At 42.2% G+C, this 27,797-nt stretch overlaps 1 protein-coding gene across 2 annotated transcripts; it reads right to left on the reverse strand.

Moving 5' to 3' along the window:
• Positions 1 to 12: 12 nt before the first annotated feature.
• On the reverse strand, positions 13 to 27,780 carry LOC110953771 (protein arginine N-methyltransferase 8-B). Of its 2 annotated transcripts, XM_022197942.2 has the most exons (11): positions 27,471 to 27,780; positions 26,935 to 27,345; positions 22,779 to 23,024; positions 20,970 to 21,125; positions 14,153 to 14,216; positions 13,070 to 13,212; positions 10,971 to 11,058; positions 9,555 to 9,670; positions 4,624 to 4,774; positions 2,498 to 2,619; positions 13 to 2,002 (listed from the first exon to the last, which is right to left on the reverse strand). In XM_022197942.2, the coding sequence occupies exons 2-11, from the start codon at positions 27,001 to 27,003 to the stop codon at positions 1,919 to 1,921; spliced, it is 1,239 nt and encodes a 412-aa protein (XP_022053634.1). In that variant the 5' UTR covers positions 27,004 to 27,345; positions 27,471 to 27,780; the 3' UTR covers positions 13 to 1,918. The 2 variants fall into 2 exon arrangements, with proteins under 2 accessions (XP_022053634.1, XP_022053633.1); XM_022197941.2 differs by having other exon boundaries at positions 26,935 to 27,780.
• Positions 27,781 to 27,797: the final 17 nt, after the last annotated feature.

A 27,797-nucleotide genomic window follows, 5' to 3' on the forward strand; every position in this document is an offset into this window, starting at 1 on the left:
CCACCCAGTGGAGAAGTTTGACCATTGCAGTTTATTCAGTTTTTGGATTGACATGACAATATGTGAAACATCATATTAAATTTAATTTTAAAAAGATAACTAATACATGTGCAATTAACATGCCAGTTCATTAGAATTTTATGACTTATAGAATATGGCAATCGAAGGTTGTTTATTTTGAGCAGAGAAAACTTTATCCTTCAGATTCCAAAGGTGCTCTTTGAATTTAAGTGATATTTAAAGTACATAAGAAGACCTATCATGTTTAATTGATTGGAAGCATTGATAACTCCTAGCATTGTATTGCTTTTTTTGTGCCACCCGGGGTCCTGTAAAATCCACAGAACCAAACTACTGTTGATACTACGCTGTTTGTTGATTGTTGCTTGCATGCTTTATGATGGTTTACCTCTTTTGCATCCATAATGTACATTTGGTTGCAGTTTGGTCATTAGAGCATCAGTGTAGAAGACTCAGGAATACAGGCTGGATGTTGGCTGTCTCTGGACAATATCATAGAACACACAATCTGGGAAAGGTAACGTATCATCAAACATTTAATATTGTTGTGTATATCTGAGGCAAAGAAACACTAATGCTAGTTTTCAGTATGTGTAAACCCTCTTGAGATAATGTAAGTATGTATTGACTAAAGAAAACCCTGCAGTGGGTACCTTGGCAATGACCTTAGTAAGAGCACGTGTGAAATGGAAAGATGCTTTTGATGAGATTCAATACACTGCAGCGGGAGCCATCAATGTGCATCGCAGCTGGAGCTGGAGTCAGTAAAGTCCAACATCATAATTTATGATAGTCCTCGAGGAACCTGTGTACATGCTGCAGGTTTCTAAATATCCATCAATTTGCTTCAAGCTAAGATACTGGTACAGGACTACTGCAGGTCATCATTATTTTATTGACTCCTTTTAGAAATACTTTGTCTCAGATTAGTTGCGAGGAGTGAAGTATATGTGGAGTTTGGTGGATATGGATCATGTCCGGTCACAGACTAAAAAGTGCCATGGCTTGAAACTGTTTTAGGTTGGATCTAATTTAAAAAGATCAGAAGGAGAGCGGCTATATATGAAGCGATAGCGAGAAGCTAAATGCAGCAGTGCGGAAAAGAACTAGGAACACTTGGGCACTTGGTCAAGGCATTTAGGATGGGGAGAGTATGTTATTGGCATGTCAACATCACAGCTCAAACTGACAACACACAGCACATGTGGAGTCCAAGCTTGTTCAGCAGCTTCGACGCCTTCTATTGCACACTCACAGAAAACCACGAGTACACCGACGACGCAAGCACGTTACCTTTCACATGACGCACGTTTGTTTGTCCTTGGCCGTGGAGTTCAATTGCTGTTAGTTTTCCAACATTTCTAAACTGATTAAACTATAAATTAAATCATTTCACTGATAACTTTTTTTGCTACAGTACATAATGACATAAGAATTACACTTCAAATGTTTTTGTCTACCTATAAAAGAATACAATAATCCATTAGGTGAGCTCTGTGTATTCTAAAAGTGCCATCTATCCCTCCATAAGGTCCAAGTTATTGTGGAAAACAAACACTGAACAAAACACACGGGTACGTCACTCCATCTCACATATATGTACGACGATATTCAGTAACATTCATCAAGACTAGAAAATATTCCTGACCTCTTTTGTCAGTGTTACATTCAGATTTGTTTAACAGTCAGCCTCAGTAACGTTCTGCTTTCATCACACACTTTACTGGCAACACTGATGCTGTCAATGGGGCTGCCTCTGCCTGCTCTTTGACCTGGTCTTTTCTCTTTGATCCTCTCATCTCATGGTGTATCCGTCTGCAGTCTTGGGAGTGTCTCTGTCTCCCTCTGGTGCTCGGTGGCTGCACTCAGTGGGGCACCAACGTTCCCACAATCAAACTTAACGCATCTTGTAGTCGTGGGATATGGCTGCTTCACACAGCTGCCCTTTGAAATCCAGCTCAAAGGTAAAGTCCAAGTCTCGCTGCAGGAGAGCAAAAGAAAAAAGAAAGATGGCTTTTGGTGAGACGACAATTGATCAAACACGCGGTGGAAAGTGTAAGAGCGGAGAGTACGATCAGATTTTTCACTCTGACCTGACAGCAGAACATGGTGTTAAATAAACACTGAATGTTTGTGTCAGACGTCATGAGACAGCCAGCGCTGCTTCCCCATCCCAGAGGGGGAGGAGAGGACGCAGGCAAGGTCAACAGTAAAATCTGTTGTTTGTTCAAGTCACTGCAGTGCTGCTGCTGCTTGACCGCAATACAACACTGAGGAGAAACAATCTGCTGTGGGCAGGCGGGGAGGGAATGAGTCATTTCTTACCTACAGGTTAGATGTATAGGTTCTGTAGGTAAGCACTCAAACAATGCTGCAAACCAGTGTTTATATTCTATTTATTATTTCTTCCAAAAAACCCCAACCCTGTGTGTATTACTGCTTACAGAACAGGAACATTGGAGACGGCAGCACTCACAATATTTTTCTCATTGGGCTTCATGGCGATGCTGCCAACGATTTCTTCTCCTCTTCGCACTGTCAGATAGTCCTCGAGGTAAAACACTGTCTGCTTCCAGTGGGTGTACGGAGCGTCTGGAGCTGGAACACACACAAAAAAAACACAATGATCATCAGGTTGCCAGGCTGTGAAGTCTGTTTCACTCTCCTATAATCTTATTAATTCATTATTAACATTTAACCACACAAGAGTGGTAAAATACAATAAAAAATCTTAAGGAATGATGTAATATTTACAACTATTGACTTATTGGAAAGTGAGAAAGCCGGGAGGATAGATTAGGTAGGCACCCCAGGATCTGAATAATGGCATGCAAAAAACATGTTTCAGATGCAAGGATCTAGTACAGTTTGTGCTTCCCTTGTCAATAATTCAGTGTTCTTTTCCCCATCCAGTTAACTCTTTTATGTGTTTCCAAGCATCTCAGGTCTATTGCAGCATACACTGGGCAGATTTGTCTACCTGATGGTGGCTGTCAGGTACAGAGTAAACACAAACAGTGAAGTAACGTTGCAAAAAGAGCAGCTAGGTCGGTTTGAGTTCAAGATGACAGCTCTCAGGTAAATAACAGAGAATGCAGGACTGCTTTCCTGACCTGCTGCATCAGTCAGTCTTCTTTCATCACTATTCCCCTCTGATCTGTTGTTTCTTTATGTGCATCCGTCTGTGTGTGCTCTACATGTTTGCTCGTGTGTGTGAGTGCATGGAAAGGCAGGCAGGTAAAACTTGACACCCAGGATCCAAAACAAATGTGAGTATTCCCCGGTGCCCCGACCATCGCATCACTTGGCCGAGATTCAAAAGGTCAGTACCACTTAAATCGAATTTCTGCCAGCGGTCCTGGGGTAGCTTGGTAGCGCTGGCTTCATAGGCCGGCTCTTTGTGAGTCCGTAGATAAAAGGGCCTGCCAATCAGCACAGGCCTGGCTCGCACTTTTTTGGGCATAGTTCAACAAAGGCACTGACAAGCCAGCTCTGTTTCTCATGCTAATGCCGGAGATGAAATGGCATTTCTACTGACCAGCATGAAGCGGAATCTTTGACCTCTGCTTGCTTCTCTCTCCTTGGCTGAGAAGTCTGTGTGTGTCTGATACTGCTGTCTTCCAAACCGTATGGGGAATCAATGGCACACTTTGGCTCCGTGTGTGTAAGTTTAGATCCGCATCTTCAAGTTTTTGGCTGGCGTGTCTTCAGGTCTGACATTGGAAAACTTACCTGACAGACGAACTTGCAGAAAATCGATAAAAGGCAGTGGGCAGGACAGAAAAAGCTGTGGTTAGGAAATGATACGTCTCCTTGTGTGAAAGTCACAAGGTCCCCATGACGGAGAAGCATCTCAGGCTTGAAGGTGGTGTGTGGCAGCATGAAATGATTTCTAGCAAAAGGCATTGTTCTTCCAACAGATAGGGCAGTTCATTTGGCTTTCCGTCTTAATTTCTGTGCTTTATTTTTTGCTCCTGTGCCACTAGAGGTCAGTCACACACAGGTTTTGACTCGATACTGCATCCCTTAAATCATGCAGTCCTGACTGTGCAGATCAAGTTGATTGACATGAAGAAATTGAAGAATATTTTTAAATGAAGCACTGTTGGGAACACACAGCATGTAAATAAACATCTAGGATTTTTGCTCTTCCCATAAGGTAAAGTACGGCAGCTGCCTCAGCTTGCAGGGCTGGGATGAGACGCAGTGAGCTTCAGAAATAGCACGTTACTCCTCTTAATTTACTTGGACATGATCAGTGCTGCAGGTGACTTGTGTCAGTTGTTTGTCCTGCACTTGGCAGACGAGATTTTTTTGCCTCTGAGAGCATTATGTTGTCATATAAATGTAATTAAAGGGTAACTAGTCCCCTCCCCTGTGCTTCTGGTCTTTATGCTTATTTAATATAACAACCTGCTGTCATTTACCAGATGTTTCCAAGGTACATTAGGATAGCTTATAAAACGATTTGATTTCAGGTTAAACCCTTGCTGAGAACCAGACAGCACCGCTAACAATTATACACAAAGTATAATTCTAACGTTTTCAAGCGTAATCTCTCATGCAAACACCTAATCTGAGAGCAAGTGTGCAGCATCTTACCTGTGGAAAAGCCAGTCTTCTTGTGACACTTAGTAAACTCAATGTTGAAGTAAGTGACCAGTGCATGGATGTAGTCGTTCCTCTGGATTTGTAGGCAGAAAGCTGAGGTGAATGAGAGGTCCTCAGGCTTTACTGTGTAGATATCCACCTCCTGTAGAAGTAAAGAGACTCCTTTTGAATCATCTTAAATATATAGACCGCAAGTCATTATATTAAGTTATTTCTCTACATCATGTTTCCTTTTTGAAGAAATACCTTTGGCTATAAGAAATGTGCCTTTAAAAGAGACTTAATGAACATGTTGGTAAAGAGTTGGTTAGAGGAGATGCAGTGCGACGTTAATAAGTGTCTGTTAAATATGAAGTTCCCACCAGCAGGTGGTTAGTTTCATAGGAAACACTGAAAATAGGCTGACCTATACCCTCAAGCTGCAGTTACTTTTATTCTGACATCAGTGCTGCACAAATATAGACAGAAAATTTAACCTCACATACAAGAGGACACGAAAGGACCAGCATTAAGAAGTCCAACACAACCTCCACCTGCAAAAAGAGAAGCCCCAGTGGGACTGTGCCAAATTCCTAAGCAGGACAGTAACCCTTGTTTAGAACAGAAAACGAGACGGAATGGGGATCATCTGAGAGCTCTAACTCTTGTCAGGATCCAAGTGTACCTCATGCATCGTGCCAGACCCAAATCTGTGAACGTCCCCCGGTTCCAGTCAGATTAACGGGGTATCTGATACTGCATCATCCCACGAGGTCATGTTCAAAGAGGAACACGGTGTTCCGCATTATGGCTTCGGCAATGCGCCCAACATATCATATTAGCTTTGATTACTGAGCAACAGAAGGGATGCAGCTCACCTGAAAACTGCCGCAGGACAAACATGCACGCAGCGCTGTCATAATCTGGTTTTATGTACCATCAGCGCTAATAGTTATTCACTTCTAGCTCGCTGGCTTTGGTGCCAGATGCCACATTTGCTGTGGAGGAATGAGCCTTATGTTTGCTGGCAATAAAAACAATGCAATATTAATGTCAGATTCCTCCTGCTGTCTTTAAAAAATAATCACTCCCATAAACACGTTTACCAGATATTTACTCTGGCCGTGCAGCGTAAACTTCTCAAAGTCACATTTTAAAGTTGAAGGCAGCAATATAATTCGGCGCAATGTTTACCCTCGTGCAATTACTCTAAAGGCAAAATAAAAAATTTAAGAGCACTATCATGCAGGTTGTTGATGTTAAATTAATTATTTTCTCTGAGATTATGCTCATTAATGATCCTCCCTGAGTATTGTTACAAAAGTTCCAAGCAGCGGTTTAATAACGCCAGGTCCTGTGTGTGCTACTCCTCAGCTATGCAACTTTAATGAGGTCATTCAGTAATCCATTTGAACACAATATAGCTTGTCAGTGGGGTATCATTGTTGCCAGGCTTTTTCTCTTTACAAGATCCAGAGACAAGCAGCATTCCCATGTTAATATTTATTCGCTGCTCTTGACTCTTAATTTACTTGCTCTCTGTAATATCACACAAGAAGCAAAAACAGCAGCATGATGAGGCTACCATGAAATCAAAGTGTACAGATCAGCCACAACATTAAAACTACTACTGCTGTGAATGCTGTTGTGTAGGTCTCCTTGAACTCGTTAACACTGCTCTGACAATTCAGGCTGTGGACATTAGACCTCTGGAGAGTTTGTTCTGGTCCATCCTGCAGATGCTCGGCAATCTGTGGAGTTTGGAAGCTTGGACGATGCCTTGGACTTGTTTTGAGTTTGTTGAGCCATTCCTAAGCAGTTTGTGTGTTACAGCAGAAAGTACTGTTGGTGTCCACTGCTGTCTGAGTGCTGTTACAGTGGAGGACTTGTGGTGTTTAACCCTTTATGGGGCAAGTGATTAGCCTAGCCACGCTAGACCCATGTTTCTGAAGGCACAAGGGTCTAGGGCTGCTCGACAGGGAGGGAGGCGGGCTAAAAGGTTGTCTTTCAAATCACTCTGCAGCAATTGGGTAGGTATACAACCAATCAGAGCAACGAATAGGCTGACGGAGTTCCTAGAGCGCCGGCGGATTGTGGCTAAGTCCCATTAGCTTCCCAACCAGCGGAGCCAACTGGTATATTAAGGATTTGCCATATCCCGTCGGCATAAGTCCAAATACGTCTTTCTTCTCAATGAAACACTTCAGTGCCGTCCTTTGTTTGTCTTTCAAGTTGAATTTTAGCTTCAAATCTTTAAGGGCTGTGGCCAAAGCCGAGTCAAAGATAACTGTTTATTGTGCGCCGGTTGTTTCTGTCAAAATCGTCGCGCCTCTGTCATCACTTAGTTACGCCCGCCTTCTGACTCTACACTTCATGGTGATTGGTCCGGCCAGTTTTAGGAGAATCCAGCCTCGAGCCTTATGGAGGGTAACTAGACCCACCCTGGCAGAGAATTAAATTCGTTGCCGTGGGTTGTCTAGCGCGGCTAGGCTAGCAAGTGATCATATTTAATAACTTCCACACACATTAAATGTCTGCCTCTCAGTGAAGGTGAGAAGCATGTGATTTTAACCCAGCCAATCTTCGAATCACTCTGCGGTACAGAACATGACATCATGACATTTGACCAATCAGCAGAGGCCTGGAACGTATCAAACTTTCTCTTTTCTCCGAAGTTGGACAAAGATGGACTTACGGCTCGGTCCTCTTCCATATTTTTGGCTGAAACGTCAAAAACTAACCATGGTTAGTGGACGAAACTCACATTTTACTGTTGAGTAGTTCTGCTAAGTGATGATAAATACATGTCTTGGAATCAGTTTTTTTTTTAACCACTAACAGACATGGTAACTTCACCGACACTGAATTTCAACATGAAAATTATAAATTTAAAAAAATGTCACAAAAGTAAAACAAACAAACAAACAAAGTCTTATATCCTCCAATAGCACTCGAGGGTTGAAATTTAGAATTTCAAATAATTCAATGAGTGCCCTTTAAAGGGCTAATCGGCAGTAATGTTTCCGTGGGTGGTACATGTCAGAGTGACATCCATATTTATGCCAGGAGCCAAGGTTTCAGAGGAGAACACTGCATTTCAACAAGATTCAGATCAATGTGATTCAGTTGACTTGTCAGTGGTTTTAATGTTGTGAATCTGTGAAGGATCCCACAGGAATCTTCCACTAGGACAGAGGTGAGACGGGGCAGAGCCGTCTAATCAATGCCAGCGATAAGAAGGTCACTATGACAAGGAGCCCAATCAGGGGAAGACTAGATGGGCTGCTATTGTCTGATCAGTCCAATTCACAAAGCGAGACACACAGACGAGGCAAACATCAAGGTCGTACTCGTACCAGCTGCAGTGTGTCAGGCACGGTGTTGACCAGTCAGTGTCACAGAGGAGTTACAGTTAGCATATGTGCATGCTTTACTATGTAAATCATGCCACCAACAGCTAATGAAATGATAATGTACTTGTGCTAAACTGTAATCAGGGTGGGAACCACAGGGGGCTGGGGGGGAGCACGACTCCTCTTAATAAGACATGAGCTCCCCTGAAAAGATGATCTGTGGAAGTTTGTTGGGTCTCTAAAATATTGACAACATCCTGTTTTTGCCATACATTTCCGTATTTTTGTATCTTCATCATCGCGGTTCATGTGTAAAATTAGGCTATTACTGATGTATGATTCATGCCTGAGGGCGATTCATCACAGATTCACTTTAATGAAGACACCAGCATGCATGATGTTCTTGCATTTGGCATCGAAGTGTGGCAGCACAGCATCATAAACTGCAGTCACTGCGTTTTAAAAGTCAGACAGATAACACATTCCTTGATGCTAACTGCAATAAAACAAAACAGAAAGACAGAACTTAACCCTCTGGTGTTGAAACTGTTCAGCAGCAGGTACTTTTAATCAATTTTCCTTTTCTTATCATTCATATTTTGAATATGGAGATAAATGAAAGCTAAATCAAAGTCTTTATAGATGGATCTGTCATTTTTGACTGAAAAAGCTAATTAAGGTTAGCTTACCCCAGAGGTCATGGCATAGATTTCACACTGACTATAATCACTCCTTTTTGTGGTCACTCCAGCCATTTTTGGTTCAGTTTTCCTCCTTAGCTGTTGTGTGAATTGAAATTATTGTTCTTCTGGGACCACCTCAGCAGTGATCAGTTTGTAGCAAAATGATTTGGTCCTATAAGGAAGAACTCAGCCCACGTATGACGCCCTATTACCTAGGTTCTGAAACAGAACTGGTCCTGGCTCTTCACTAGTTCAGACAATCATTTGTCACTTCGAATGGAGTTACACACCCAAAACTTTGCCCAATCTGGCAGCCATTACTGGGCCAAAACAGTGTTAGATACGCATTTAGCTCGATTGGGAAAACAACGTCACTGCAAGATGTGTTTAGCAGCTTTCTGGAGCTTTTGTTTATCATCTCCATGAGTAGATGTGATTTGTTCATTTTCAGATTAACAACTTGTTTTGGACTAATTTTCCATGTTTATAAAATTAGAATATACGATAAACCTGCTGTTAACACAAAATGGACAGGTAGTCTCAGTTAAATCTGCCACCTCAGTCTGCTGGAATTCCACTGAAGGAAATCATCTTAAATGATCAAAAGCTCCAGAACAGCCACTGAATTAATCTTGTGGTGGTTCTCAAATGTGGTTAAAGGCCAGGAAATTTGAGCCGCTGTGATAATCGTTGTTGCGTTGACTAATAACCACCACCAAAGGCGGCGATACGCAGCAGGCAGTCTGAGGCTTTTTCCATCCTTGCTGCAGCATCTGTAACACTTTTATGCCACATGTTGAATGAAGTTACCAGCCTAGTCTTTTACCACACACTCCATTTACCCTGCACTGGATTTGCAGTTAATATTTTGGCTGACTGAATGTAATCGATGTTTTACAGTACCAACCTTGATCAGGCAGGAGTTGGTCACCACCTGTTTGGGGTCCACTACGTCCACCAGGGGTTCCTTCATGGCCACGTTACGGATACAGGTCATGTCAAACCCGTACACGTTCTCCCACCCTGGAAAATACAGCATCCCCAAGTTACTTCACCACCACGCTTTCAGGTGTTGTTTGTAAATTGGAAACATATTCAACTTTTCTCCTCTGTTGTCTTTGCTCCAAGTTTTTGTTATTTAATAGGGTGGAAATAGCCACAGGAGGTGTAAACAGTCAAGCTGCAGCTGTAAAACGACGCTAGTTCAGGGGCATTACTCACAGAGATTCCCAGAATAGTCTGATCTACGACCCCCAAGGTATACCTCCTGTCATTGTGCAGCGGTTTTCGCTTTGACAGATGAAAGTCACATTGTATTCGGCAACGGTTTGTAAACAGGAGCCTCCTTGAGCACAGGCTCCATTCTTGCCTCAGATATCCCTGCTTCTTAAGCTAAATCAGCCCATGCATTATTCATTAAGCTCCCTTAGATAGTGTTTGAGCAAACATCTCTGTCGTGACCCAAAAGGGGAGAACAAGTCGAGTGCGTTGGAGAACTGGTGATAATGAACAGGTCACAATCCTCCGGGAGCTTTTGTAATGCGGCGTATTTGCATTTCTTGCTGCCCACTTAGCTAAGAGAGTCTGCAACCCACAATACCACTAATGATCACAGGATGCTCTTAGAATACTGGAGTGCTTCAGAAGGCCACTTATGACTCGCCCTTAAGGTCTTCTCAGGCCTCTTGCCAGGAGAAAAAGAAGTTTGTGGTCAGTTTGTGCACTTTTCTCAGGCTCGTTTCGTGTATACTTTACAGTTAGAGAATAATAGCTCACTAAATTGAACTATCCAGACGTCATAAGAAAGCTTTTGGGCCAGTGTGATATGACTTTCTGTGGATATTATCTGGTGCACTGTGGTTGTATAATTTCCCAGATGTATGGAGGAGTGTGAGTAGGAGGCCTACTGGCTGCTGCAGTGTTTGTGTGCCTGTTGTCATCTGGGTTGTGCTCCGGCTTAACGCTGACTCGCGCTGCCGTTCTTAAGCTTTGTGTCCAGCAGCTAAACATCGCCCACAGTCCTCCTGGTGGGTTCAGAGTGGGATGATGGAGACATGGAGAGTCCTGTTGACTTATTATATCAATTATGGCCTCCAGTTTAGTGCCTGAGGAATAATTCGAAATTATTTGCAGTGCTGGAAAGGTGGTGTGTGCCCAAATCCATCCATCCATCCATCCATCCATCCATCCATCCATCCATCCATCCATCCATCCATCCATCCATCCATCCATCCATCCATCCATCCATCCATCCATCCATCCATCCATCCATCCATCCATCCATCCATCCATCCATCCATCCATCCATCCATCAAACACTCACAGTGTATTTTGAAGTCCTTGTACTGCCTGTCCTCTATGGCCACCACATACAGGGAGGCTCGGTCGGGAAACATTAATCCTCCAGGTTTCTGTTTGACAAATGAGGAAAGGAAACAACTCAGAAATTAATTCTTAACACATTCTGAAAAGTCTACAATACGGCGGCGGTGATATTTCATTCCTCAGCCCAGAACACGTCTAAATTATTGAAGTGTTTTTGTTCACTCTACGTGCAGACTATAATTTAGTAGAGGCACTGTTAATGATGTAGAACTATAAGACTATTAGACTTTAACTGTTATTTTACACTCGCAAAAGCTAACAAATATTAAACAATTAAATAGTTCTTAATAATGTAACAGTCCTCAAAACATTGTAGAGTTTTTATTCACATAATAAAATTACCTACCAGTGCATGTTTTTTGAAAAAAAAAAACTATTAATATTATAGTAGCAATTACTGCATAACTGGATTTATTATATTAATGGTAAAGTTAACTTTTATTCAGTAACAGTCCTCTTACAGTACTGGTTTCCAACCCCCATCAGGGGTCGTGGGACCATTTTTAGTGGTTATGAGATAGATGGCATGAAAGTGTGTTTTTGATACAAATCCACTAAACAGAAAGAAAATAAAGCTTAAAAATAATTACATTTAATTGTGGGGGTAATGAACATGAGAAGGTTATGGTGTAATTTTGAATCATGAATCATAATTTCCTATGAAAGAAATATTAAACAATGATAATAGTTCGACAGACACTACCGTTCAAAAGTTTGGGTTCACTTAGAAAAGTCCTTATTTTTCAAAGAAAAGCATTTTTTTTTTCAATGAAGGTAGCATTAGATGAGTGATAAATCCAGCGTTTTTATTGTTAATGTGGTAAATGATGATTCGAGCTGTAAACAGCTGATTTTTAATGGAATATCTCCATAGGGGTACAGAGGAACATTTCCAGCAACCATCACTCCTGTGTTCTAATGCTACATTGTGTTAGCTAATGCTGTTGAAAGGCTCATTGATGATTAGAAAACCCTTGTTCAGTTATGTTAGCACATGGATAAAAGTGGGAGTTTTCATGGAAAACATGGAACGGTCTGAGTGACCCAAAACTTTTGAACAGTTGTCTAAAGATTAGTTTTCTTCACTCAGAGTAGTAATCAGCTTTTATAGTTTAAAAATAAGGCAACAGCTTGTGTTTGTTTGGACTTTTCTGTTTGCAGTATCAGTTGTCTTGACTGTAATTTAACTCTCAGTCCAAGACTGGAAAAATCAGCCTAAACCTCTAGATTTTGTTCTAAAAGGATGGTTGACTCTTATCCTGCTAACTGCTCATTGGTCAGGTCTTTCTTAGAGAGAAACCAGTGAAGCATAGGCCAGCTTCAGTAGCTTTCCAGGATGAATCCATTATCTTCTGTGACTGACAGAACTAACTATTCATGAAAACCTCATTTCCACAACATCGAACTCACCCAGTCCAGTCGAGACTGCTAAGTTTAACTTATTTAAGATTATGGTTACACGGAATTGGCTCCAAACTAACTGACACCATGCCAAAAAGAGTGGAGCTGTGTTTTGTAACAAAAAAAAAGATGGCTAAAAGGACAACTTTGTGAGGAACAGTTTGCACAACAACAACCAACATGTTAGGCTAAACTGTGCTCTAAATGCCTCAGCTGTTCTTGAGCTGAGATGTTGCTTTGGAAATCATGAATCTTGCCAGGTGCATCATGATGAGCTCCGAATTTGATGTTAATATTTCAGTGTGAAAAAATGAGTTGAAATGATTCAATGTACTGCAAATATCAGCTTTTCCTATTTATTTAGAATTCATCTAAGATAATAAGTCCAGCAGGCTGAGTGTAATCAGTGTATTGTGGTCAGTTTATCTAATCCTGAGATAACGTGCAATTTCTTTTCCCCCATGACCAAATAACTGATTGAGGAGCTGCTGTGATAGCCCTAATTTATGGTTTCATGGTTATTACTTTAGTGGTTTTGTGTGAAGAAGCCCAGTCACTGCTTTCATCACAGGACACATTAACATACAGAGTCTGGTGTACGATACAGACATAGGTGGAAAAATAAATAAGTCATACCAGCCACTTGTCCCTGGCGAAGATGACTGTGTTGAGCATGGATTCATAGAAGAGACAGTAACCCATCCACTCAGATATGATGATGTCAACCTTTTCCACAGGAAGCTCCACTTCCTCCACCTTGCCTCTGAAAATGGTGATGACTGAAACACACAACACAGCTTTTCAACCAAATACTTAAAAAAAAAATGTAATTAAAAGCTTCTTAGCACCAAATTTCTGAATGCTGCTTCTTTAAAAGTATGAGTAATTGTTTAGGAGATGTTAAAAAGCAGATTTAAGTGGCAAATTACAGTGCAATCAGGACTATTCGTGTCATTTATCACACCACTGCAGACGAAATCATAGTTTATCAAAACGCTATGTGCACTTTGTAAGAAACGAAGGCAGAAAAGACATTCAGCGTTGTGCTACCATCGCTGTCACGCAGTTTTTATGGAAATCTGTCCAGCTGAGGACTATAATGGAGATTGAGGTCTTTGCCCCGCGTGAGATTAGCTTCAACTTCAGCTTTGTTTGCTCTGCTTCAGCAAGAAGCCACCAAAGAGTTTCCCCGTCAGTGACATGTGAACCCCACCCGGTGATTGCTTCCTGTTTATTCACCGTCCAGACCTCCGAGTAAACACAGTGTTAACTCTTCTCCAAATTACTTCAGCATACTTGTTATTCATAGGTTTATAGATAGGACATTTGCTGACAGGATGGTTTATAGAGGTATTATTTGGTGGATGCACAGTCAGTGGCTTGGCAGGAAATTTGTTTTCAAATTTGCATGGGTGCTATGATAAAAATACACGCTTTGAAGTTACATAAGTTGGAGGCTTGTTTGCTCAAATGAATACAAATGAGCAGTTTGACGAAGGAATCAGAACAGAGGTTTGGAAGTTTGACCATCCTCAGATATTTCCAGTCATTCTAACCCTGACACGGCAGACCACACCTCTTTACCTTCTTCATCTCCTCTCTCCCGCTTCATCTCCGTTCGTTATCGTGACTATAAGCTGGTTTATTGCTCCTATCACTGAAGATGAAGTGCAGTGCTATCAGAACAGAGAGATGAGGAAGAACAGCTGCAGCTCTTACCGCTGTCAAGGTGGTTGGACTTGATGATCCTCTCTGAGTACTCTGATATACTGGAACATTCAATCTGGCAGCGAGGAAAAAAAGGAAAACTTAATTAAATGAAGAATATCATTAATGTAATGTCTCCTGCTCTCACAATAACTTTGTCTAAATGTTACTGCTGTACTGAAAGTGACTGGAATTCTGCAGATAAAAGCCCAACTATGTCTCCATTACTGGTGTATATGTCTGATAAATAACATGCCAACTGCAGATTCAGCCACCAAAAGGCAAACGGACGAGAAATATTACGCTATTACCAGGAGAACTGCAAAAACTCATGACTTCTCTTGAAAGAATAGGATTCCTTTGAATTAAGCAGAAATGTAGCATGGAAATTCCCGATTGGGTAAAAGCACAGAAGAACTCACAACAAAATGTAATCCAAGCAACAAAAGTAGACATGCTCATTTCATCCATGTGACTGATTTATTCTCTGTGGTGTTTTACTTTTGAATGCCACAGACAGCTGCTACATGCTCCCCCTCCAAATCTCCCCATCTCCAACTGTGTCCCAATCAGAAAGTGTCAACTTCTCTCTAGAAATAAAACGTCAGTAGTTCTTTTGTTCTCAGTTGCTAACATTAGTGAACCATAGAAATGATGGTTATTTAATGAGAAAATGGCTCATCGTATGCTTTGATGGCTGCTGTTTTGCCCTCATTGAAGACAGTATTTTGTAAGTTGGAAGGTATTTGCTTAAGGTGGCTGGTCTCCATCAGCTACTTGGTCATTCTGCCTCCATTCACCAAATGCTCCATACCTGACCATCTTCAGTTTGATTGATAGTTATTACCGCCCGGCAAACATCGTTTTCCGGAAGGTATTGTTTTGAGCTGCATGGTCTTGGTTGGTTGGTTGGTTGTTTGTCTGTAACAATTTGGTTTCCGTGCGATAACTCGATAAAATATTGATGTAGCCTCACCATATTTGGTACACAGGTGTACCATAATAAGATACAGGTCAAGTTCGCATTTGGTGACCTTGACCTAATTTTCAAGGTCACAGGGGTCATCTTTGTCGCCGAGCGGTCCAAGTTTGGTAAAACTTCTTGTTTTTTTATTTATTTTTCGTTGAATTGGTTCAAATTGATTGAGCTGACCATGTGATTAAAAAAAATCTGCCTCTTAGGGGGAAAACTAAAGGTTTTAAAGTTAGTGTAATATCAGAATAGAAAAAAAAAACATGGACATTTTTTGACTGGTTAGTGTTGTTCCATCAAAGCAGGTTGGTAACACTGAAACCAATTGTACATATCAATGAGTGTGCAACATGTCAGGCCTCCAGCTACATTGTTTCTCCAGTTACGGCACTTCAGTCATTGCTCCATCAACATGACGCCACCTTATTTATGAATTCTGACCTGAAAGACTGATGTTACCTGTGACCTCAGATTTCACGTTTTACTGAATAACATACGTGTGCACAGGGAAAAATCTGACCCTTATGAAAGGGTCAGACTTGAACTTTTCTTTACAATTGAGGTGAAATGACCCAATGGCTTGGTCTGGAGAGGAATCATTTCACAATTACTATTTCATGGCTCCAAACAGAAAATTTGGTGCCAACTACGAGCAATAACTCCAATGGTTGACACTCCCCCTTTGCTATGGTACTGTGAGTCCATCTCATAGCTTTAAGCACAGCATAAACTGAGGTATTGTCGTGTATGAATTAGCAGTAGTGAGATAATTAATTCATTTTGTGACTTATTATGAATAATCACATGGATAATTTGACCTTTTCGAACATTCAATAGTGGGTCTTCCAAGCGTTTCAAAAACCCCAACTTGTCATTCCTTGCAGTAAGATGCAACAAGTTTAAAATGTTGGAAACCACCAGTTTAGTCTCTAACAATGTGATGGATTTCATAAGTTTATTTATCAGCATGAAACTGTCTGTAGATACAAGGATGCTATTTATTCCCCCCAGATTACTTCCACTTCTCTCTGGAGACTAATTCTGTGTGTGGTTTCAAATAAAGACAAATCCAGAAATCAGTCTTTATTTTTGAATCCTTGCTCTTGGCAAGAATGTCTGTCCAACGCCGCAGCCATCCACAAGGCGCTCTCTGGGGAAGGAAACAAGGTCATCTTTGTTCAGTGTCTCTATGTGGAGGCCGTCCGTGGGGCTCCTGCATAAAACACTGCAGGCTGGCAAACCTGAAAGTAGAAGTTTAGCTGATGGAACTTCATGACTGCCTTTCATCGGATTATTTCTTTACACAAAACAAAGATTGAAAAAAATGGAGAAGTGGGCATCTGGATCTTGGCCAGCGAGATAAAATAGCCAACCAGCTTTGAGTGTTTGAATGCAATTTTCTCTCTGCACCGTCTGATAGCTGTTAGTGCTTTTATCACTCGCAGCATGTTTGTGACTCGTGTGTCTTGGCAGCAGCAGGTAACTAGCGAGGGACGGATAATCACCTGACATCGTGCACCGAGGTTAATTTAGCATTGCAGGAAGTGCCCTGGAGTCACGCTGAAAATAGTTGATGGTGAAAGAATATAAGGGGATAGAATTTACAAGGTGACACGACTCTGTGAGAGACACTGAAGCACTGCCAGAGCATCTTAATTAAAGATAATTAAGGTGGAGATTAGTCACTGCTCAACTGCAACTACGGATGTTTGGCCCTGATGGGACCTTCAACTTCTAGTTTCATTAGTCTTTTGACATTTTCAATTCCTTTAAATCATCCCACTGCTTTTTTTTCTTTTCATTTCTCTCCTCCTGTTATATTTCTGCCATGCCTTACCTTTTATACCTTTGTCTTCTGAGTCCTGAGCTCCGGGTTTCACGTCTTTTTTTGTTCTGCCCACAAATGCACACCTCATTTATCGTACTGCCACCAATAACACCATTATAGTTTAGTAAAGCTCCCCCATTTATCAAACTAAACTCTGGACACTTCAAGTAAGCAGCTCTCAGACAAAATAAGGACATAATTCAGCGGCAGACATTTGTCAATACTCGGCTCTAACGGTGTTGGGGAGGTTGAGAGTATAGATTTTCACCTGAGCGTGTGTACGCTGGTCCTCTTGCCTTGGGGCTCTTTTTGTCAGAGTTCTGCAGACTCATTCATGCTACAAGAGATCCATCTGGTCGTAATCAAACATGGGGGACTCCTGAATGAACTTTAGGAGCTCCGGATCATAAAACGGCTGAGCCAGGCTGGGATACTTGTGGAGGCTAAAAAGCACTCAGTTGAGCCTATCATGTAAGATCTTTGGGGGCTTTTATTTTGAAGTAAAAACTGATTAGACATGCTCTATAAGCAGCAAACCTAAGATTAATTAATTAAAAGATCAATCCATTATGTAAACATCATTTAAGCTTCACTAGGGTTGCAGGGACTGGAGTCTATCCCAGGTGACTTGGAGCAAAGGCAAGGGACACCTGGACAGGATGCCAGTCCATCCCAACACATATTTCCATTATCACCTACTTGACTCGACTCGACTCGGTTTAGGTCTTTTTCCATTACAACTGAGCACCATCTCATTGTGGATGGGGTCATCATAGCATGGCTGCCTGGCCACTGAGTTAGCATTGATGGCTAACTAGCTAGCTTATTGTCTGCATACAGGAGACAATGACGTTACTTTCAAAATACACTGTTTCTTTAAAGTGAGCTTGCCACCAATGGGATAACTAACGTTCCTTGAAGTCACAAAACACTCATCGGTTTTCATGAAGGAGTTGCTTTCGTGTGTCATCATTCCCTGTCCAATCAGTGACCTGCACTCTGTAGACGTCACATCGGCTCCACTCAGCTCGCTTGGAACCCCGGCCGAGTAGGTTCTAAAATAGTACCTGATACCTGGTACTACGCCCTGATGGAAAACCTCACAACCCAAGTAGAGCTGAGTAGGTGCTAATGGAAAAGCACCTATAAGGGACAATTTAGAATCACCAATTAGCCTGAGCATGTTTTTGGACTGTGGGAGGAAGCGGGAATAACCGGAAAAAACCCGTGAATGCACAGGAAGACCTCCACATAGAAAGATCCCAGGCCGGGACGCAAACCTCTGGATCTTCCAGCTGCAAGGCGATGGTGCAAACCACTGATCCACTGTGCAGCCCTTGAATCAAAACATCTCAAACTGGATATGTCTTTTTGCTGCAACACAATATAACATAAAAAAGGCTATCTGAAATCTACTTTCTAGGGATTTCACATTAGCAATGCCTCCCTGGAGCAGCCCTATCCTCTGCTACCTATTAGCAGAGGGCTGGTCAGGAGGCCCACTGTTGCCTCTGGTGCCCATTAGCACCAACTGCATAAACAAACACCAGCGCTTCACCAGGTGTGTGTGTGTGTGTGTGCACTGTCAGGCATACGTGTATTCCTGTGCTGCTGGTGTGTAATAATTCTGACGGCAGCCCCTCTAATTGGCAATGATTCCTCATCTCTTTCTGGATCTGGTTGAGGAGAGACAGCCATTAGCCACGTGTCCGTCAGAGTCACGCTTCAGTGGCAGCGCTGAGGCCTCGGGGCGTGTTGACAGAGGCACCACCTCACACGCTGCCTCTCGCACCTCTCACCGGTGTCACCCAGAGTCACCGTCACTCCAGTCATCGCTTCGGGCGAGTCCTTTACTCTGGAGACACGGCAAGAGCAAGTTTCTAACTTTGCCCAGATGCCGTGGCACTTGTTCCCCAGCGACCGAGCTGCTAACCTCTAACTTATGCAGGAGAAGTTGAGCAGTACGAGAGCAAAAGTCGGGAATGTTGTTTTACTTCCAAATTGGCCAATTTCAGCTTCAATTTTGTTTCAGTTTAACTTTTGTAGTTTTGATGGAATTTAAAGTGGCCTCAAGCGTTTTTGATTGCTAGAGGGCAAAAAGTAAATTCTGCAGTGAACTTACATAAACAAGCTTTGACATACTGCTTAACTATCAGTTTTTAGCAGTCCTCATGTGAAAAGCATGAGTTGCATTTCACTCGTGTATCAATAAATGAATAAAGGCTCTTTTCAGTGTTTCTTACGTAATTTTTCACATACTAAATAACTTCAATCAGCAATATGCATCTAAATATCCCTCTGATTTCCAAAACTTATAATGTAGTTTGGTTTACAGATTGTGGAACAAAATTTGAAAAAAAAAGAAAGAGGAGCCATGTGAAATGTTGGCATCTTTACTCAATGAAGGAGAGATGAGGTCTGCCAAGAAGCTCACTAGATCTGTTTCTAGGCCGTTTTTCAGGGTCTTTTGTGGAAAAAAGGATGAAGAAAGCAGCCAGTTAATTGTTTCATTGGCTTGCTACATGTACAGCTTCATTCACCAACACTTTACTTCTATTCTTTGGCCTTTTTAGGCTCTGAGTGTAAGGCAGAGAGCAGTATTCAAATTACAAGAAGCTTTAAGGACCAGTGAATGAGATGCAAAAGGATTTATTGTGTTGGGTCAGATTCTGTAAATGAGGCGACCTGATCCGTTCCAAACCGCTGTTTGAGGCCTTTTTCATGATGACCTCAGTGCTCTTGTTACCTGTTGATTCAGAACTGCTTTGGTTGTCTGGATGTATCTGAATTCATGTGTAGTTCACCTTGGATTACTTTTGGCACATCTAGTTTCTCTCTTTGTGGTTTTATATCAGGGATTGTTGAGAGCTGGATTGATTTAAATGTTTTGATTCACCACATAACACATGCATGTAATTTTGTAGACTTTTTGTTGTTCATTAGCATTTCTAAACACTGCTTTCCTGTTTGCAACTATTAATTTCTGGCGACAAGTCCAGAAAAAGTGCACACCATCTGCAAATAATGCCAAATCTTGCAATCTGTTGCACGAGCTACAAATTTTCTTTGCATGCAAACTGGTTTTGTTAACTTAAGAAACAAGCAAAAGACATAGTTTAAATATATTTAAGTTCATTCCTATAATAATAATAATTTAATAATAAGGTAAAAATGATATTAAATGTGGTCTCCACATATCAGGACATATGGAACTTATGAATTTGTCTTTTATGGCTACTCTGTCCAAAAATGACGCTAACATTTTTCTTCTTTAACAAGGTCCATATGATAGAGCGTTGTTCTTGTTGGACCGGATCCCAGTTCTCTCGCTTCTCAGGATCATCTCTCACATCGAGCTTTATAAACCTCAGGTATGATAAAGGTTGTGGGGCTTTGGTGCAGAGTTAAAACCCAGAGGCTCTAAGTCAAAAGTGAAGTAAATCCCAGAAATCTGATCACCATTTGTGGGGATAAAACTCTGTCAGATGGACGGCAGTAACATGAAGCAAAGGGAAGGACAGCATTTAAAGCACAGGAACAGGATGATGGTGAAAGAGGGAGACGGAAAGTGAGTGAGACAGCGGAAGAGGAAAGGCAAACAAACACAAGACATGAGGCAAAGTCACACAAACGCATAATGTCAAGCAGTAGCTCAGAACAAGTCCCTTGGCTATTTCAACTTAATCATTCCTTCCCCGGAGCACATACAAGCTGTCTGGAGTCACCGTGGAAGAAATAGTTCCACATGGTTATCCCCGGCTCGTGTGTGGATATGCAGCATGTATTCTCAGACATGCACAGACTAACAATGACTTCTGCTCGCAATAACAGCAGCTCTCAAAACGCCGCGGCTCCACCGGTCAACCTGCCAGCGAGGTCGCACACTTTTATCACCTGCTTGTCAGACAAATTATTCCTTAAAGACTAGTATGTTTTCATACACAGCAGCAGACGCATGCGTGTAATACATATGTGCAGCTTGTAAACCTGCTGATTGGATCTATAGTGTGAAAGGAAACACGGCTTACCCCATAAACATGCTTTGCCCCTGCTTTAGCCGCAAACATGGAAAGGATCCCAGTCCCACTTCCAACATCCAGCACGATTTTGTCCTTGAAGACGTGCTTGTTGTGGTACATGGAGTTCCTGTAGGTGAGCGTCCTCACTTCGTCCTTCAGCATTTCCTGGTTTGTGACAAATAATATCAGGAATATATTTACACAGTGGAGAGAGTGACAATTTGTATTCATTAAATTAAAAACAGCAACATTGGCTGGACATTGCGGGCCTGGATTTGTTGTGATATCTGCAGTGGCGCAGTGACAAATAATACACAGATGGCCTTCACCTAATCTTACTCTGTTCCCTCTCAGCCCCGCGGTTCTACAATCAAATCCATAGTCGGTGTTTTGAATAAGCCCCGAGAGCCTCCAGGCTCAGTCTGTCTGCATCTCTTTTCTGTCTCCTTCTCTTGCACAATGTGTGTGCTTGCGTGAAGAAATGGCAAAAATACACCTGACCTACATTCCAAAAATATGTATTTATATTAAAAAAAATCATCTCATAGGTCACACCAGGAACATGCTCCTTTTATGCAGCCTCTAATACTCCCTGTATCCACTCTCTGGAGCAGAGCTGAAGGGGAGACGGCCACACAGACAGACACAGATATCGACTTAAATAGTAGAAATATGAGCTTGATAAGAAAAGAAAGGAAGACGTTTAATATGTTTAATAAAGGCTCACTGTTGATCATTATTGGAAAAGTTTCATAAGTTTTGAAATAGCCCCAGTCCCTTGCCATCCTTCATCAACTCCAGACGGTGTGCAGAGCTTAGCAGGACATCTGCCATGAGCTGAGCTTCCCAGGCAGATATTTTTTCTCAGGGAAGGTTCAGATCTCATTTCCTTTGAAGAGATTGGCTGACTGTAACCCCAGCCTTGGCCCAAACCATCCATGACATAAAGCTGTTGGTTTAAAGGTTGCTGGAGTAGTTTGGAAGATTAGCTACCTGGGAGACTCACAAAATCATCACTAAAGCCCTATGCTAGCACACAATAGAGCAATTTGAGAGGATTAGGTCTAAAAGAGAAAAAGAAGCCAAAGAAAAAGACATAGAAGGCAGCATGAACAGAAACACAGATAACTTGTGTGTGTGTGGCCATTTCATTCCTGGATGTATTTGTTGCATTTTAAAATCAAGTTACTAGTGGAAACTTGGACCAAAAAGTTTAGACTTCCATCTGTAATTTACCCATTAATCCTGTTAGTTGAGATGACATTTTAGCCCCAGATTTGTTTGCCATGACTCTACTGGAAGGGCACAAAGAAACTACAAACAGAAAGGAACTTCAGTTTAATTATGTTGTTTAAAGCATTTAACTGGAAGTAAAGGGGTTAATAATTAAAATGTAGATGTGAACATCAGCTAGATCTTGCAGGGATGTTTCCCACTTCAGTTTTATCTTGTTGAACTTCGATACATAGCTGCATTACTTCATTGATTGATATTTGGCACAGTTAGCTTGTTTATATATGGCGATATTGATACTATAAAGGGTACCATATGAATCATAGTGATATAATTATGCTATAAATGTGTTAAATTTGTGTTCGTAGTTGTATTTGGAGCTGTAATTGTCATTTAATAGAAAATGAGCAGATAGATGAAGCAGCACTGCATTCTAAAGGTTCAGGCTTTAACTGCAGGCAGTGTAGCAGAGCATGAGCTATGCAATATGCAGCAGAAATACAGGAATCAGCATGTTTGGTTTTAAGTTCCGGAAACTCCTTATTTCTTGAGATGAATTTATCTAAAAATGTCCTACAGCCGTACCTCATGGATACCAAAGTGGGCATAAGAGTCAAAGTAGTAGTCTCGTGAGGTCATCTCCTCCGGATTAAGAAACTTGGACATCTTGCCCCGCCCCGGGCAGCTCGGGAGGCTGGCGGCATGTGGCGTGTGCGGTGGTAGCGGAGGCCGAGGAGCATGCTGGATAGAAGGCACAGGCTTGGGCAGCGAGGTTGGCTGTGCCGACTGGGAAGGAATTATGCGGATCGGCTGCGGTTGCGACTGCGGTGGCTAGAAAGAGAAAGCAGATAAACACTTCATTAATGCTGAGGAGTCAGAGCTTTTTAGCCTGTTTAGTTTTAAAATAAGACACAAAATAGAACATAAGCAGCAACATCAGAGGTTGTGGTTCACGTGGAGCGATTAGCTTCCACTTATCAGCCGTTCCCTTTAACATCTTCATCTGCACTCATGCCTCGCTGCTCATGTTCCAAGCAGCCGTCTGGTGAGTTCACAAAGTGCAGACGGCCCATTGAGTGTTGGAGAATACGCTGATCACTGACATGCAGTCAGTCTGTCTCTCAGCAGAAGGCTGGGATGACGAGAACGCTCTGCTCTGCACAGAAGGTACACCCATAATGCCCCGATTATCACCTAGAAGGCCTGCTAGGAAGGTCTAGTCCTGGTGTGTGTGTGTTTGTGTGTGTTGGAGTGTCAGAGGGAGGGAGGGATGGAGAATCAGACACCCCGCATCTTAGTATTGAGCCAATAAGCCATTCTGGTGTTTATTCTCATTCCAACTTTCAGGCTTCTAAAAATAAATGCTAAAAACATTTGGCAATGTGGACAAGAATAGTTGGTGTTTTCAGAGAGCAGCAGTGATGCTTCACAACAACATACTTATTATCTTTATGTGGGTGAAAAAACAAAGAAGTAAAGAATGTTAAAGGACTTAAACATGTTTCGTCATTTAGTATTACTTATGCATTTTGCAGCACCTTCTGTATCATACTGCATGTTTTGCATTCTTTAATTATGCTCTTATACCTTGCAAACTTGATTTCAAGAAATATTGCTCCCCACGTTCATGCTAAGATTACAATAATAGGAAGTTCAGCACAAGGGTTTGACAGAAATCAGTCTTCATTTCAGGTAGTTTCCCTTTGTCTGAATTTCAGTGTTACTTTTAAAATAATAAATCTGTTATCCAGGTTTGTCATTACTCCTCTATATATTCTAACAGAAGTGGCATATAACAAAGTCAATGAGGTGGATAATCTCCCTAACACAAGAACTCATCCTGTTGTACCCTCCAGTGACAGCGCTGTTTGGACTTCAAATGGGTTTTCTGTCAGCTGCTTCTTCCTGGGTTGAAAGAGTTGATTCCTCTCCTCCTATACCTCCATCTATTCCTTTTAAAAGGCTATCATGCAGCATTTATCTTTGCACTTCTTCCTCCTGCTGGGCTTAAATGGCAAAGACTGGGACATCGTGGGCAAGAAAATAACTGTGTGAAAATAATGGGTCTGTGTTCTCAGTGAGGCTGACCTGGGTCAGGTAAATGCCAGGTGCTCACTTATGATGCACACTTGAAGCCATGCTAGCTCCTTAGCTTCAGGCACGGCAGCGCTGGTGGATCTGTCCTCCTCTTGGGTCCAGACTGAAGTAATTTAACAACTATTGGATGGATTGTCATTAAAATTTGGTCCAGATGTTCATGATTCCCAGAGGATGAATCCCATTACTGTTGGTTTTTCTTCAGCGTTGCCATGAAGCTTTTGAGGTTTCCAGTGTACAACTATTGACTGACTTGCTGTCAAATGTAGTGTGGTCCATCTGTGGAGGATTTGCAACAGCTTCGGTCATCCCTTGACTTTTTGTCTAGAGATAATTTCTTACCAAACATCTACCTGCACTAGTTTCTTTCCCATCAGCTTCAGCTGTCCTTGGCCAGCAAAGACTTGCTACTTGCAACGTTTCCACAACTGAGAGATAAAACTGACTGAAAGTTTCCCTTTTTGTTTTTTTATGTTACTGAAGTTGACCGGTAGAGAAAATATTATTGATTGAGCATTAGAACAACTAGATCCTCTTTTTTAATGAGAATAACTTTAAGAGTGGTGGCTGCCTCTGCTCCATAAAATTCAGGTTTTGATTCTTGATTACATAAAAGATCACACTCTTGATGGCGGCTGACTTGTAATTCAAGACCAACTGTTGAACTTAATCCTTTCAGCTTTAATGTGGCTCTGAAGAGGAAGCACTTCCCAGCTGCAGTGCAGGATATTACCCGACTATTTGTGTAAAGGAAGCGATCGCATGTTAATCATTTGGATCATCTGGGAGACTTTCCACTGACCTAAAGTTCCACTGTGGTCAGCGATGAGATGCATGCTGCTCAGGTGTAAATGCTGCTGATTAAATCTTGGCATCTTCTTTTAAAAAAACTACAGGGAAGGCAATAAAAAAGCAGGATTTGATATACAGCTGGCTGCGATCCAACGCAGAGAGAGTCAATAATTACAAGACGAGGTCACGGAGGAGGTGATTAAGGCTGCCAAGTTAAACACACAATCCAATAAGCACTTCCTAAAAAGTTGCAGAAAAAACAAAAATCACTCTTGGCTGTCATTACTGGGATCGATTAAAGCAAACTTGGGGGAGGAGAGCAGCTGCAGTGAGGGAAACCGAGAGCCAGGAGAAGCGAGGGCGTCCTTGCCTTTGACCCTTGTGACAGATAAACACATTTGGGGTTCTATTTCAGACCAGATCCTCATCTCTGCACCGAGGTGAGAGCTGCTATTCGAGAAGGACACACACTTGCTTCTTGTGTTACATATGAGGACACACACGGTCACTTTGTACCTGCTGGAGATGACAGATGTGTGTATTCTGTTACTTCTAGACGTAGATTGTTGGGTAAACTCTGCAGATATTGACGGATAAGTGATGGAATATGGTTTATTGCATGTATTAAAATATGAATTATGTTCTAGGATATAGATGTAGTTGATGTACAGCAGTTTGCTCCAAGGAGGCCTCTTTTTTTTTTGCATTTTAGCTCATCATTTATTGGGAAAAAAAGGTCCTCTAGCAGACAAGAAAGAGAATCACTTTGGTCTTCTGCCATTATGCCACTTAGGTGCCTCTGATGACACAAATACACCAAAGCAGCAGAGAGCAGATCAGCAGAAAGGGAAAGATCCATGCTGGTATAATGCATCACTTGCCTCCTGCCCTCACTCATGAGCTTATTGATGAAAACACTGTGAGTCTGAGGCAGAGCTTTTTCCATGAACTTGCTTTGAGGGAACTTGTTGTGATGAATAATGCAGAACAAAAGCAACATGAGGCTGTCTCTAACTTCACAGGGTGTTCGAATCGCTTAAGCATCACTTCCAGATAAGTCAGCATCCCTCCTGTAGCCTGGGCACATTTGGAATACAGATGTGGCACACGACTCAATAAAACATGGGGCTCATGTGCTGCCTTCTGCTAAATTTTAAGGCAGAGGAAAGTAAAAGGAGCCACAGTGAGATGAAATTCTGCATTTGAGGCATGAAGCGAGGTGGAAGGAGGGGGTTGGGGTTTAGTTACATGTCGCTGACACATGAAATCTTCAGCTCAAACCTACTTTCTCTCACACACCAAAGTCTCAGCATCCTCAGCTGTGTCTGTGAGGTGCTGCAGTACCTTGGACAGCGCTTTGATTCCATCCGAGCAGAGCGAAGCAGCAACAAAGTCCAGCTCCATCTGACATTTCACCCCCTCCAGAGTGGTTTTTATTCAAACTTTGAGCCTCACACGCATTTAGTATTGTCGCATGGATCCTTGTCAGACAGCTGGCAGATCATAGTGGAATGAAAGTGGACTGAAATCGCTGCAGAGCATCCTAATCTTGGCGTTTGTTTGTTTGGCTTGGGTTTGGAAAATAAGACTTTTCCAAGTGTGCACCACGTTTGTGCGTTTATCCGGCGCCAGAAAAACAAAACGCCTGCTCTGTCGGAGGACGGAGATGCCTCAAACAGAGACACAGAGTCAGATTGCTGTCTCACTCTCCGGACAGTCAGCATCCTGCAATTCTGTCCGAGATGCAACTTCTACTAAAACGCATATCTTCAGGACGCTTCAAGATTGCCTAAAAATAACCCTGGGCTGTTACATTCTAGTTAGGAGAATCAAAGGTGTCTCTGACACTTACCTCAATGCTCTCAGACTCCGCCATTTTTCTCCTGAGGAGCATGCAGCGGGACGAGTGCTTAATTCCCATAAGAGCCAGCTAAAGAAAAAAAGATAGAAATAAAGCAACGTGTGCGTCGCGAATTTCAGACTCCTCAGTCAAATAATTTTCATTTACATCCCCAACTGCAGTGTTCTTTGGAAATTCTAAGACTGTGAAAACTACACGAGGTCCCAAAAGCGTTGCAACCCCCGTTGGCACCAAGTGTGGTGGATTCCATGGCACAAAAGTTTGCAGTCCACCGGTGTGCTTTCCTGGAGAGAACCAGGGGAAAAGGCATCATTTGGCATTTGGCATCAGCTGAGATATGAATGCAACATCCTGTCCCACGGAACCGGCCAGCGCAGATAGGGATCTGAGCAGATTGCAGCACTAAAAAGCGAGAGAGGGAGAGAGGGAGAAAAGCAGCAGATTGTCATGAACACAATGTTTTAGCCCCAGTTTGATTGATTCCTCTACCGCAACATGGTTTCTATAAATAGCGCAGCCGCCGCTACCTCTCAGAGCGGAAAGACTTGCTCCGCTGAGTGCACGCACAGAAATCTGATGAGTGCTAAAACGTGCCGGCGAATTTCTTATTAGCACATGCCACCACTAATGCCATCATCTTGAATGTAATGGAACTCCTCGGGAATCTCTGCTCCGATTCATTCGCTCTCCATCTGCGTAAAAGCGCCCCAACAGCGCCTGACCAGACAAAGTTGGAGTTTGGGGTTGTGTTTAAAGGCGAGGATGCTCAGGTTGCACACACAGAAACACGCACACACACACATATGGAGTGTATGAGGAAGTGACCACTCCTGCTTCACTGGCTGAAGGGTAAT

The sequence above is a fragment of the Acanthochromis polyacanthus genome, chromosome 8 (assembly GCF_021347895.1).
Source record: "Acanthochromis polyacanthus isolate Apoly-LR-REF ecotype Palm Island chromosome 8, KAUST_Apoly_ChrSc, whole genome shotgun sequence".
Classification (NCBI taxonomy): Eukaryota; Metazoa; Chordata; class Actinopteri; family Pomacentridae; genus Acanthochromis; species Acanthochromis polyacanthus.